The sequence below is a fragment of the Nicotiana tabacum genome, chromosome 24, assembly GCF_000715075.1.
Source record: "Nicotiana tabacum cultivar K326 chromosome 24, ASM71507v2, whole genome shotgun sequence".
NCBI classification, from domain to species: Eukaryota; Viridiplantae; Streptophyta; class Magnoliopsida; order Solanales; family Solanaceae; genus Nicotiana; species Nicotiana tabacum.
This window is the reverse complement of record NC_134103.1, coordinates 87,447,102-87,461,295: the sequence shown is the minus strand read 5'-3', so window position 1 is coordinate 87,461,295 and position 14,194 is coordinate 87,447,102. Positions and strand designations below refer to the sequence as shown.

The 14,194-nt window shown below is 36.4% G+C and overlaps 2 protein-coding genes across 3 annotated transcripts; one reads left to right on the top strand and one right to left on the bottom strand.

Moving 5' to 3' along the window:
• The first annotated feature begins 2,606 nt into the window (after positions 1-2,606).
• Positions 2,607-9,339, top strand: LOC107794545 (MACPF domain-containing protein CAD1). The gene is made up of 7 exons (XM_016617067.2): positions 2,607-3,181; positions 5,706-5,944; positions 6,066-6,261; positions 6,434-6,517; positions 7,554-7,737; positions 7,852-8,015; positions 8,423-9,339. Exons 1-7 carry the CDS (start codon positions 2,915-2,917, stop codon positions 9,053-9,055), a joined length of 1,767 nt encoding a protein of 588 aa, XP_016472553.2. The 5' UTR covers positions 2,607-2,914; the 3' UTR covers positions 9,056-9,339.
• Positions 8,975-13,600, bottom strand: LOC107794625 (uncharacterized). Of its 2 annotated transcripts, XM_016617358.2 has the most exons (7): positions 13,231-13,598; positions 12,307-12,374; positions 11,250-11,864; positions 10,916-11,062; positions 10,285-10,416; positions 9,905-10,153; positions 8,975-9,814 (listed from the first exon to the last, which is right to left on the bottom strand). In XM_016617358.2, the coding sequence occupies exons 3-7, from the start codon at positions 11,736-11,738 to the stop codon at positions 9,503-9,505; spliced, it is 1,329 nt and encodes a 442-aa protein (XP_016472844.1). In that variant the 5' UTR covers positions 11,739-11,864; positions 12,307-12,374; positions 13,231-13,598; the 3' UTR covers positions 8,975-9,502. The 2 variants fall into 2 exon arrangements, with proteins under 2 accessions (XP_016472844.1, XP_016472656.1); XM_016617170.2 differs by lacking the exon at positions 12,307-12,374 and having other exon boundaries at positions 13,231-13,600.
• Between the last annotated feature and the right edge of the window lie 594 nt (positions 13,601-14,194).

The window sequence follows — 14,194 nt, the reverse complement described above, 5'->3', positions numbered from 1 at the left end:
ACTACATTGAAAAGGTACTTGACAAGTTCAAGTATTTGGATTTCAAAATTGTCAAGACTCCAATTGACGTGAGTTATGTACTTCAAAAGAATGAAGGTGAAAGTGACTCACAACTGGATTATGCAAGAGTATTGGGAAGTTTGATGTATATCATGAATTGTACACGACCAGATATAGCATGTGCTATTAGTAAACCGAGTCGGTTTACAAGTAATCCCAATCACATACATTGGATGGCAATGAAACGAGTTTTGGGGTATCTCAAACATACCCAAAATTATGCTTTGCATTATAACAAATATCCCTCCGTGATCGAGGGATATAGTGATGCAAATTGGATCACTGGATCATCTGAAGTTAAATCCACGAGTGAATATGTTTTCACAATTGGGGGTGGAGCAGTGTCTTGGAAATCATCCAAACAAACGTGCATCGCCCGTCCTACAATGGAATCTGAATTCATAGCTTTAGATAAGGCCGGTGAAGAAGCTGAATGGCTCCGGAATTTCTTGGAAGATATTCCATTTTGGCCCAAACCTTTGGCACCTATTTGTATACATTGTGATAGTCAAGCGGCAATAGGCAGGGCAGAGAGCATTATGTATAACGAAAAATCTCGTCATATACAACGGAGACACAATACTGTTAGACAATTACTCTCTAGTGGTGTTATCACAATTGACTACATAAAGTCAAGAGATAACGTGTCAGATCCACTTACAAAAGGCCTATCTAGAGAGGCAGTTGAAAGATCATCAAAGGGAATGGGGTTAAGGTCTAGGACAAGTAATCATGACGGTAACTCTACCTAGCAGACTGGAGATCCCACGAGCTAGGTTCAAAGAGATCAAACAAAGTTATGAATAACGGTTCAACATTGTCAAGTAACTCAACCCATTATCGTGATGAAGACAATGTTCAGAAATTGAGGTAAAGCATTAAGTGTTTTTGATGAGTCAACAAAGCTTAAAGAGTTTTTAATGATTTGCTAAGTCTGGCAGGATATGACCAGATAGTGTCTATAGGATTACACATTTGGAAATCACCTATGTGAATGTGAAGTGTAAGTCGCTTCAAGGGGAATGAAAGTAAAGGCCCATTCTCTAAGCACTCATGAAACCAGGCAGTGTTCATGGCTGAAACGAACACAACCGTGAGAACCATAGATGGTTAAGGATTGATTGTGTGACTTATGTTGTCTAGGTATACAACAAAGCTCGACGGTTCAAAGATATCAAATCTACCGATTGACCGAGTATATCCGATATAAGTTCACTACGGAAAGTTCAAAGGGAAACCTACTTATCCAGATGCAATTAATTCTTGCATGTAAAACACACATGCGTCCGTGCATTCCTTTATTTTATAGCCATTCCCCATTCATATGGGGGATTGTTGGGATTTTAAGCTTGTGTAGCTTAAAGAGGGTGAATGAGAAATGGAGAAAAAATAAAATATTTGAGTTTCCCTTGGGAAAGGGACATTGTCCCATATCGGAGGAAGAAAAAGCTTTTGATGGGTATATATATAATTGCTCTTCTTCTAGCTCTTAAAGAGTTAAGAAAAAGGCAAGCCTCGCGCCGTCGTCGTCGTCGCTTGCTCGGTTCGGCTTCGGCATTCAGCATTCGGATTCGGATTCGGATTCGGTCAAAGATCGATTGATTGATTAATCTTTTTGGACAAAATTCCTTTCAATTATTTAATTAATTAACGAAAAATTCAATCCGGAATAACCCATAACCCGCGACCCGGTTCGGTCAGGCCCGTTTTCTTTCCCGGATTATTTTAAATACATTTTTTCCGTAATATTTCAAACACCCCTTTTCCAACAGCCATGGCTATTTCTGAAAGATTGCAAACCTTTTCAGAAACAATACCAGCAATTCTATAAATAGAGTTTGAATCCCAGAATCTTTCTTTACGAAATTTTCTGAGCTGCTTCTTCTTCTTCTTCTGCACAAAAATTCCAGTGTGTTTTACAGCCTTCGAGTGGCTCGCTGTTTACCGGCATTTTGGTACCAATACTCCGGTGAGTTAAATCGTTCTATCCTGGGAGGATATATTCCAGCACCTCGGGTACTTGAGGGGAATAATTTCCTTAAGGACACACTGTGTATTCAGTGGGCTCGATTTATTCCTATACTGTTTTTCCAGAATTTATTTCGTTAAACAAGTATTACTAACTTTCTGTTTTGTTTTTTCAGAGAGTTTAATTGTTTATTACAGCAATACAGAATTATAACATATTTGACGGTATAAGTACCCGAGATTATTTATACTATATATATATATTAACTATTTACATTAATCCCTTTATTACGACCAAATGAAACGTTGAAGTAATCATACGGCTATAAATGGAAAGAGGATAGACTACTTGACTTAGGAGATAGGTCAATTTACCAAATTTCCAGTTTATAAAACTTAATTTAGAAGTTTAGAGGACGTTTGATTTGAAGTATAGAAAGAAATAATCATCGTATAAAAGTTGTATTAGTTATCTAATGTTTGGTTTATGTTTTCTATTCATGTATAGCTATTACTTGTATACAGTTATATATCAATTTGGACAACAATGGTTAGATACCGAAAGCAAAAAATTACATACAATGTACACTACACAGTAAATAAAGGGCAAAAAAGAAAAAAGAATGTTTAGGTACAGCCGTACAGGGGAAAGAAAATAGACACAGTTAGATACAGCAACACTCACAAAATCTGAAAAACAAATCTCCTTTGATAGATTCAAAGATCTAGAGTATATATATATACAGTGCAACTGGACTTTTCCCCCATATCTGGCTAAATCCATCTCGGTCATATACTTGTGTTGACTCATTAAGCACTAGTTTTGGTTCATTTTTTTTTTGGGGGGGGGGGGGGGTTGGGTTGAGCTTATATTTTCGGGGATGTAATGGAAGAAAATAACTCAGCAGCAATTCATACAGCTATAAATGCAGTGCAAGCATTAGGAAGGGGATTTGATGTGAATTATGATACAAGATTGCTATATTGTAAGGGGGTGGGTGGGTCTAGGGTTGTAGAGATTGATGAAGAGCAGCAGCATACAAGGGATCTTTGTTTATATGATAACGTAGTGCTGCCTAATATTTCAAGGGATATTAAGAATTTTCAGGAGCCTGGTGGTCGAGATGGTTCTAGTGTTTGTAATTATAATGAGGTACGTCTGCTCACCAAATGGCTGTTTTTAGGTGCTCTCTGTTTGAATTTATTAAGTTAGAGAATTGTTGGTTTTACTGTTTTGTTATGTCAATCTAGTGATGCTTTCTACTAGTTTCTTTTCCTTCCATTTTATGTGACATTGTTTGATTGGATACGTTATTTAAGAAAGAAAAGACTTTCGAAACATAAATAATCTCATTAAGGGTGAAACGCGAATTTTAAAGTTATAGTATTGTTTTTAAATGTAGAATAGTATCATTTTTTTGGACAAACTAAAAAGGAAATCGTGCAACATAATTTGGGATAAATGGAGTAATTAATTGGGTATCTATAAGCGTGAGGAAGAAGAAAAGAAGGATCAAGATGGTAAGAGTTACAATGACTCTAGCTACAAACCTAAAACTTTTTGTTTTGAAGCAATAGCCCGAGAAACCTTGTACTGCGGTCGGCTTGTGCTTGTTGCCGCATAGGATGAGCATGGTTAAAGTTGATCTCTGTTTGCATTTAGGAAAAAATACCAAATAAAGATTCAGGTGGTGATTCAATTGCAGGAAGATGCTGAATTGTGTGGATTGCCACGCAATCCTCAACATATTGTTAGTACTCTGGTGCTGGGATTTGGGAGGATTGGGTACCAAAGCACAAGTATCAAAGGAAAGGAATACCTACAAGTTTTACAGTTTATATGAGCAAGGGGAATATGATGGGGGTTATTGGGCGGAGGGGGGCTGTCTGTGAAAGGACCCGAGAACAGTTGACGGGCTTTTGACGATTGTTGTGCCTATTGTGGCTCTTTCTTCAGTTTTGTTGTTTGAACTTTTAACCTCTGAGTATGCCGTCTTTACTCTAAGCTAGACCAGACCATTCCCTCTTAAAGTCTAAACCATTTTTAGCATGAAGAGACTGCATATCGGGGATTGAGATATGAAGGGATGGAGGTGAATTGTAATATGCGTAGCGTAGTACAGAGTTTAAAGATCTATATTTGCTGGAGGGTAAGATTAGAGTTGACACGAAATTTTTGTGATAAGAATAACCCTTGTGTTATAAAATTGTGCTTGGCTTGAATGTATGAAGGAATTTATATAATATATCCAAAATTTATATAAAAATATAAAAAAATTAGATCACATGAGAAAATAATAGAAAAGCAAAACGAAAAGTTGAGATGGGGATGAGAAACAAGATGAGTGAAGAGATGGAATGCAAATCCGTTAGTAAAAGCTTAAGTTAGGAGTATAAAAAAGAGAAATGCTGGGTTTCCTCACCTATCAATTTGGATTCCCAAATCATTTAGGAAGGTATATCTGTTCATGTGGGCTTTGGCTGGTAGCAAAAGGGGCGGCCCTAACAACTGAAATTCTAAGGAAAAGGATGCATAGGTCTTGCTTCATGTACAAGCATGGATCATTAGTTAGTGCGTTGCCGAGTTGCAAGCTAGTTGTGGTGGGCGGTACTGAATCTATTTGTAATACAACAGTCAATGTTGACTACAGATAAGGATGTGATGTTTAACATGACTTCTATAGAGAGAGAAGGAAACGTAAGATATAGCTCCTTTGGCTCTTTTGTGGGTGCCTTGGAGGAAGAGGGATAGGAAAGTTTTTGAAGGGGCAGAGACCAAAATTTTCTTGTCGAGGGAACGTTTTTCTTTTCTGTTAAGTTTTGGTGCAAAAGAGAAGAAAAGAAACTCAAGTAGTATGCTTGGTTCATGAGGTTCTATCATTGCAGGGACCAAATTCCATTCTCCCGTTATGCTAGTCATCATTTCAGGTTTGGTAGTGGGGGGATAAGGTCGGTTTCAATCGAAATAAAGATGTGTTGTTGACCTTCTTTTTCTCTTGTCAGCTGGATTAGCCAATCTCCTCGTTTGTAAGGCCCTTCTTGTTAGTATAGATGATTGGACGTCTTTCGTAGAGAAACATATTTTTGTGTAGGTTTTCAACTTTCCGTAAACAAATTGTATACTAGGTTTTTTCCATAACAAAAATATTATTACTTCATTAAAGAAGTTGCAGACAAATGTGCCCATCTTGTAGAGTGTTGACCAGCACAATAAGTTCTCTCTTTTTCTTCTATTTTCACCATATGCATGTACTTGCCAAGTCTTCTCCATCAACTGGTTTCCAAATGTAGCTCCTGTTTTTAAAAATGGTTCTCCCTTCTGAACCCTGCCAAACATCACCATCCATTTTTTTTCTTTTGAAACAACCATTAAATTTTAATGCAACAAATCTTGCAAATATTTGTTGGATTATAGTGTTTGGACGCCTTTTTGTACATTTGCATTATTTTACTTGGTAGTTTTCAAATGTATAATTAGTATTTAGTTCACACTTCACAGTGATATCTTCCAAGTCTTTGTTCATCTGTTTTTTTTGTAAAGGGTCTTTGTTGGTCTGTGTGTTCTAATGCTGGTGCAAGTTTCTGTACTTTTGGTTAACCTTTTGCTTTTCCTAATTTTATTTAAAAAATAGTTTTATCATTTCTCTAATAACTTATTCTAGTGCTTTTGTCTGCAGATGGTGGAATTTTTTAACAGAAAGGCTGATATTTCAAGCCATTCTCCTCTTGGTAGCTTCAATGTAGCATTCAGTTTCACTGGTGCGAAGCATTTAGATGCTATCACTACAAAGACACTTTGTATGGATGGCTATTTCATACCACTTTCTAGACTTCAACTCATGAATTCACCGCTAGCCTTACAGGAAAGTGTTAGAAGAGCTGTCCCAGCATCATGGGACCCACCCGCACTAGCAAGGTTAGAATCTCTCATTGCTTTTCTTTCGACAAGTGATTTTTTTTTATATAGTTGACATGCAAAAAATTTTTGGTAGAACCTCTATCATTCGCTAAAAAGGGACTACCTCTGTCTGTTACAGCTTCATTGAAACTTTTGGGACTCACATAATTACATCCGTAACTATTGGTGGTAAAGATGTAATTTACGTTAAACAGCACCTTTCATCACCTCTGTCCACAATGGAAATAAAAAGTTATGTTCATGATATTGGAAATCAGAGGTTCTCCAGCACAGAAAGCCTTACAAGTTCAGGTCTATTGAAATACAAGGATAAGGCTAGTTCCATTATTTCCTTTGTTTTCAAACTTCAAGTACCATTTTTGATGGTTTGTTGTTTTTACTTATTTAAAAAATGGTTATTCTAGACCGTTTCCTTTCAAATAAACTGTCTTCTGACGCCTTCGTTATCCACAAATTTCCCATCCCTTCCTCAATTTAATTTTGCAGTCTAGCGATCCATCGATATTCAATAGCCAAGGAATATATCCCCAACCCACTAATGCTCCATATATTGCTGGAAATGGAAAAGAGGTTTGTGACATGCCTTTTCTTTCCTTCTGATTTTTATTGCTTTCGAATAGGAGCAAAAGTTATGTGTGATCTTTTCCGCTACAAAGGGGTGATTCGCGAGAGAAACGTCATAGAAGTAATGCTCATCTGAATATCAAGAAGGAAGATTCTTCTTTCTCTTAAGGCTTAATACATAGTTTGTGACATGCCTTTTCTTTCCTTCTGATTTTTATTGCTTTCGAATAGGAGCAAAAGTTATGTGTGATCTTTTCCGCTACAAAGGGGTGATTCGCGAGAGAAACGTCATAGAAGTAATGCTCATCTGAATATCAAGAAGGAAGATTCTTCTTTCTCTTAAGGCTTAATACATAGTTTAACCCCCCCCCCCCGTGACACACACACACAAGCATGGAGCCAAATCCCGTTTACACACCCCTGTTTCACGGGAACGTTTTACACACCGAACGTTTCCCAAAGTGGTGTGTATTAGACACACTTTGTGAAATGTTTGGTGTAAAAAAGGTTGCCCGTGAAGTAGGGGTATGTAAAAGGGATTTGGCTACAAGCTCAGGGGGTAAACTATGTATTAAGCCTTAACTTAATAATTGATTTGTCATGTTTTTATTTTTTGTCATGTTATAGTACCCACAAAGACTATTAGATATTGCCTCCATTCCCATTTATGTGATGGTCTTCCCGTTTTGGGACCAACTCCCAAGATGCTTCGAGAGTTCTGAAACAATAATGTTCCATACAACTTCCAAAGTTTTAACAGTTCAAAGTCATTTACAAGTGTTTTTTCAGTCAAACCTACTTGCCCGAAACAATTTTAGTTTTTCTTCATCTTACTGTCACAAAAAAATAATAAAGTCAAATTAGTTCTTAATCTGTGCTCCCAGTAAATTTTATCAAATTAAATCGGACAAAGGGATTAGTACTATGTACTTCTATATGATTTCTTGTCATAATTGTAATTTTTGTCAGTTGACTGTTTTGCAAAATCATCATTTGCTGGTTATTCCTAAAACATTGGTTTTGTTCAACGTATCTGATGCAGGATGTCACAGTCATTTTCAGAAGAAGGGGAGGGGATGATCTGGAACAAAGCCACACCCAATGGGCAAAAACTGTCAGATCATCTCCAGATGTCATTGAGATGTCATTCTTCCCTATCACTCTTCTGCTTGAAGGGATCAAAGGGAAAGATCATTTGGCGCGTGCTATAAGTCTCTATCTTGAATGTAAGATATCTCGTTTAACAAAAAAAGTTAATCCTATATTCTGTATCTATGTTCTCTCTCATTTCTATGATTCATGATAGTGACAAATGACTCTAGTTGTATGAATGCTTGCAGACAAGCCTCAAATCGAAGAGCTGAGATATTTTCTGGAGTTTCAGGTCCCAAGGGTATGGGCCCCTGTACAGTCCAGACTTCTAGGCCAACAGCGAAAGGAACCTGTTTGCCCACATCTGCAGTTCAGCATGATGGGACAAAAGCTCTATGTTAGCCAGGAACAAGTATGCTGATTTCCGAATTCAAAAATAGTGTTTTTTGTCAATGCTGGTTTATTATACTGATTGAGGAAAGGATACGTTTCTTCCTAAAAGTTTGTCAGACTCAAACTTGCCTCCAAATAAGCTATCAATCATAAATCAAATTAGTTCCAGTTTTACAACCTGAGGATCCGTTAGGTTTGATGGCTATCCGATAAAAGCTTAGAATATTTTTGAATTCAAGGATCAGGGACTTAATGGAAGTCATCCATTTTTAACTGCTAATGTTTCCCTCACATTTAGACCGATTTTGCTAGTGCACACCTAAATGGTATCTTCATATGACAGTTATTTTGATCCATCCAAGCCTACTTTTTCCCATTTAATAAAGTATCAGTGTCCTGAGCTGCTGTTTGAATGTTGTACTACAGGTGTCGGTGGGGCGTAAGCCTGTGACTGGCATGCGGCTAGCTCTTGAAGGTTCCAAGTCGAATAGATTATGTGTCTATATTCAACATCTGACTTCCCTTCCTAGAATCCTTCTGCCATGTTGGGACACTCATGTAGCAATTGGCGCTCCAAAGTGGCAGGGCCCTGAAGAGCAAGATAGTAGGTGGTTTGAGCCAGTAAAATGGAAGAACTTCTCCCACGTGAGTACTGCACCAATTGAGTGTCCTGAAGCTTTTATAGGTGATGACCAGTCTGGCGTGTACACAGTGACAGGAGCACAGCTTGGGGTGTGGGACTTTGGGTCAAGAAATGTGTTGTATATGAAGCTTCTATATTCAAGGCTACCAGGATGCACTATTCGAAGATCACTGTGGGACCACGCCCCAAATGACAAGTCGAATAAACAGGTCAATTTTGGGAATAAAAATAGCGATGCAAGTTCTCCTACAGGGGAGAATATTATAGGCAGTAAGTTGGCAAAGTTTGTTGACATGACCGAAATGAGTAAGGGGCCTCAAGATCCTCCTGGTCACTGGTTAGTGACAGGTGGAAAACTTGGTGTTGAAAAAAGGAGAATTGTTTTGAGAATGAAGTATTCATTGTTAAATTATTAGTTGATACTGGTTCTGAACTTGCTGCATAAATTGGAAGTGATGGTGTTTTGGTGTATATGGTTCGGTTTTGTTTTTTGGTTGGTTGGTAGGAGGGAGCATGTTTACCATCTCTGGTTGATGGTAGATTGCCCTTCGGAGAAGGGTGTATACCTAGGTAGTTCAGATGTGTAAATTTCTTCAAATTTTGACACAATTATTTTTATTTATTCTCTTAAGTAATATGTAGGAAATGCCACTTCAGTATAATAAGAGAACAATTCAAGAATAACTGCAGTTACGTAAAATCACCTCCGGAAACACTTAATAGACTAGCCAATTCGCATACCACAAGATTTTTGTTCATTCCATGATACCACTGTTAGTTTTAAGAATTGCAAAGAATAAAATTCTGCTGAAACTTTGCCTTCATTCATTCACATTTCAACTAAAAAAATACATCTCATATTACTAACACTCCTCCTTGATCCCATCAGACAAAAGATTTCCTAATCGACTTACCAAAGTATTGGTTGATAAGCTCAGTGCTTGATTCTCCTGTCGCAAACTTTCATTTTCTTTTTGTACTTTCACATTCTCCTGTTGCAAACTTTCATTTTCTTCTTGTAGTTTAACGTTCTGCTCTTTAAACTTTAGGCTTGAGGAGAGTTGGTATTTCAGAATTTCATTCTCTCTCATCAGATCACCGTTTTTGTTCTTTAGTTGAAGTATTTGCTTTTCCAGAGTCTGGTTTTTCTTCTTCAGATCATCCTCCAAATCGTCCTGTATAAACAGATACCAAAATCCTCTGCATTAAGTGATATTCTAGCAAAATAAACATATAAACAAGAAACAAAAAGAATATCAGCTCACATCACTGCTGATTACTATAGCTATATCTGCTCCTGAAGACTGTGAAAGCTCTGTACGTTCTTTTTCTTTCCCCCCATAGTGGCATGCAGAAGATCTTGATACAGTTTCATGCAAACTAAATTTATCGGATGGACCAGAAGAAAGACTTTGAATTCCATATGCCACTCTGCTACTTTCACTCTCTGATTCAGTTTCCAGGTCAACAACCAAATGAACCATTGGTTGATATCCATTTTTCACAGTATGGTCCTGTTAACTGAAATAAGTTAATCTACAATCTTTTTTCCAATTAATATGGAAAATAATGGATCTCTATCATAAATTATTTGGATAAAAGAGTTTGAAGTACAAAAACATATGTCAAAAGAGGAAGGACTTACAGTACGAGAGCAAGTAGCTAGTGAAGATTGTAGGTTCATGTCAGGCCATGTTTTTCTCTGTTCTGCCTCTATCAACTCTTTGATTATGTCAGTATTGGACTCATCAGAAGTCCGTTCAAGGCTCCAAATTATCTGGAGATTGAGTGAGTCGCTAGAAGTTAATTTTCCAAAGCATAATAAAACTCGTAATGTTTCCAAAATTGCTGTTTGGCATTGATGAGACCACAAACTTGGATTTCAGAAGCTATGAATGGAAGATAAGGGAGACAACAACAGAAGGAAAGGGAAAGAAAGTAAAACAATGTATTCAAGAAGAAATATCAGAAAACATCTCCTTCATATTCCTAACTTTCCTTCCATTTACTACTGTCTGTGAAATAGGTTAGTACTAACTCTAACTCTTATTGTACACCAGAGTCCTCTTCAATTTATATCTGAACTAAAATAGCCAATAGAATGATTGTTTTTGCTTTTATATCTGAGCCAAAATAGCCAAGGAAAGTTATGTTGTTCTTCAAGAGCACAATTTCTCACGACCCTAAAAAGATGGAAATTGAATCTGGATCAGACAAAGTGGAACGCAACTGCTGGATCAGACAAAGTGGAACGCAACTGCTGTTAACCTTATTACCTGATTAGCCTCTAGTTCTTTGAATTTGCTAGTGAACCAGTGTCTCTGATGAGATTTAGTATTTCCCCAGTTGCAGACACGTGGGAACTTAGAGCAGTAATCCATTAAACTTGGACGAGCAATGTCAATGTGTTCAAGACACCATACCTATTCAAATTACAGTGAGGACTTGAGTTTTCAGTTTGGAGTTAATAAAGTGGATACAATGTATATTTGTCATAAATACTTCTTGTGAAATATTCATCAAATGAAACAGTCAAACAGAGCTGTTCCATAGGTAACACACAAATTAGTTGAGTTTACTAAAGTAAATATTAGAGATTGTTAAACTTACTTGAAGAAAAATAAGACAACCTCCAACATATTGCACTTTTTCCTTCTTTCTCCTATACAACCAGTGAAATACATCTGCAAGAACAGCTGCTCCCCATGCAAATTTACTCACTTTATCAAGGTTTTCGAGAAGATAAAGGTACCGGGAATCAACTTTACCACTCGTACTTGGGAAAAGAAAAGTTCCAAACATGAATAATAAGAATGTCCTCACAAAATCATCATTGTTGGTCTCAGCAAGAGAATCAAGTCTTTGTTCTAATGATGCAACAGTGATTTTTCTATTCCACAGGGCAACACCATATCCTCTTTCTAGATCCAAGAAAGGTGTATCTGCTAGTAGAACTACTGGATTTCCTGTGACTCGTAATCCCAAGATCAATGCAACATCCAAGAGAGAAATGGTTATTTCACCCGGAGAAAGTACAAAAGCACGCTTCTCATAATCCCATCTTTCCATCAGTTCAACTAATAGGTTTTTAGAAAGCATCTGATCTGGAATGAGGAGCAAACTGCCAAATCCAGTCCTACTTATAGCATCCTTCTGACTACCGGTCAACTTGTTAACGCGCTTTATAAAGGATGGCAAAGAGAACCTAGTGCTGAAGTTTCTGACCTGAAAAGGATACAACTTTCATTAAATTTGTAGAAATGTGCTCAATTGTCTTTCACATTGATGTATACAAACTTATTGAACATCTGAAAGCCACTGGTATGAAGCATAAGAAAAGTAGGACGCTGCCAGAGTTGCATTAGGAATATTTAGTATTTGGATACCTGATAGGCCTATTATTATTAAAGCACATAATAGGCCTAAAATCCATGGACATTCTAAAGAAATGAAGAGATAATAAGTTAAAGAAGCTCCAATTAATTCTCTACAATTGGAAAGTCCTTGTTAAGATGGTTATTACTGATGATCGGATATTCTTGACTACATATCCCATACGAAAAATGTTACTATATAGTTTGTAATAATGGAGTGAAATATTTATAAAAGACTTCAAGTTCAACTGATAATAGGCTCGTTGTATTCCAAAGGAGCGTTATCCGCTAACCTCATAGACAGGCAATTGCAATCGTATCACGCCTCAAGCCTTTCCTTCCTTCTTTCGTCATCTATTCTCTAGGGAAAAAAAACACCAGAGCAACATGGCAACTACAAATAGGGAGCTCGAAATAACAATTGTTAAGTCAACCGAATATAATCCGATGAATGAGGTCGTGTGTTTGGTATCGCAGAAGATGCTTTTTTCAGATTGAGAAAAACAATTTCCTCTGTGTGGTTACATCAAAATGTGGAAAATCTTTTCTCTAAGGAAAATCATTTGCTACCAAAGGAAAAAATGACTCCTTTCACCTATAAGTACTGAGTAGAAATCATTTTTTTAACGAATATCCATACTTTAATTCCATATTACTTGCTTCAATAGATATTTAGATATCATTGCAACCTGTAGTATTCAAAAATGTGTCAACTATCTCCATATCTTATTTTATAGGTGCAGTTGGTACTGCGAAAGCCATTTTTCAATATAATGTTTTCAATGAGAAAGTTATGTAGGACGGAAGCCATTTTCCAAGTAAAATATTTTCGAAACATGACTTTCCTCACTTATGGGCGAATAGTTTTCTTACAATTATCTTAACTTTTTAACAAGCACTTACATATTTTTGTTTTCAACAATTTCATCAAAGCACTCTCCAATTTGCTAATAATATTATTAATCTCTATAATTTTTCTGGAAAATATTTTCCACTCACCAACCAAATACTCTTTGATAATATTTGATTAGAGAATAAATACAAATACACTCTAGGTCTTGTACGATTATTCACCAAATTTTACACTAAACCAGACTCCTAAAAATGATTTTCCCAAAGTAAAACATTTTTTCGCCAATACCAAAACACATAAAAAGTGAACTGAAATTCTGATGCGGGAAAATAGGAATAAATTGATGGTGGATAAGATGACATACCCCTGGTTTCTGAACCAATGAATGTCTCATATTTCTCTTCGGATCATGTCACAAATCACAATGAAGAAGAACAAGCAGAATTACAGGTAGCCTGGGAATTTTTTCACTCTAAGAGAAACAGAGAAAGGGTTTAGACTTTCCAGAAGGAGAAGCTTGCTGAAGAAGCTGTCAAAAGGCGCCAAAAACAAAAGAAGTAGAAAGCGGGCTCATTTAGGACCGTTTGGAAATGGATTCCCAAATATTTTTTGAAAAGATTGATTTGGATAAAGTTTGATTTGAAATTAAAAATGTGTTAGACATAATTTTGGGGTGAGTTTTGATATGTTAAAATTTTTTTCTTTTTCTTCAGCTAGAAAGTTTCAAATGGTCATGAGTTGATCAAAAAGAGGTCTTAAGCATTTGAAGTTTTGGTTTTAAATCTTCCAAAAATTAGGTTAATTCTATAAAAATGCATATTTGAATTTTTTTCCCCAAAACTTATGGCCAAACGCCTACTTAGTTAGCGGCCCAAAAGCTCACGTGAGATGAAAATGCGGGCGTGATTAGACAGTTATCGGTCCGTTGGTCGTGGACTTGCCGGGACTTTATTACACTTCCCTTTGTACTTGAGCGAAGTATACCAATTGCCCGTTATTTAAAATATACCAATAGTTTATAATATATTTAAAGATTAATCAAATTTATTTAAATTTTAGGACTAAGTATCCTGAATTTTGAGTTGCTATTTAAAATTCAGGACTAAAAATCCTAAATTTCTGAACTGTTAATTTAAAATTCAAAACATAAAATTCAAATTTTTTGATATAATTTTTGAACTTTAGGACAAGATATCGTGAAGCCTTGAAGTTTAAACTTAGGGATGTCATGTCCTAAAATTTAAACGAGTTAGCTAATCTTTAAATGCACTGTAAAATATGAACAACATGTTTAAAATAGCTACTAATGTCATTTTCACTTTGTACTC

Coding starts and splice junctions, on each gene's coding strand:
- LOC107794625 (XM_016617170.2), bottom strand. CDS start 13,260: ATGAGACATTCATTGGTTCAGAAACCAGGG. Junction 11,063..11,249: donor GTTGTCTTATTTTTCTTCAA/GTAAGTTTAACA, acceptor TAATTTGAATAG/GTATGGTGTCTTGAACACAT. Junction 10,417..10,915: donor AAGAACTAGAGGCTAATCAG/GTAATAAGGTTA, acceptor CTCAATCTCCAG/ATAATTTGGAGCCTTGAACG.
- LOC107794545 (XM_016617067.2), top strand. CDS start 2,915: ATGGAAGAAAATAACTCAGCAGCAATTCATACAGCTATAAATGCAGTG. Junction 7,738..7,851: donor TATAAGTCTCTATCTTGAAT/GTAAGATATCTC, acceptor GAATGCTTGCAG/ACAAGCCTCAAATCGAAGAG. Junction 8,016..8,422: donor TCTATGTTAGCCAGGAACAA/GTATGCTGATTT, acceptor GTTGTACTACAG/GTGTCGGTGGGGCGTAAGCC.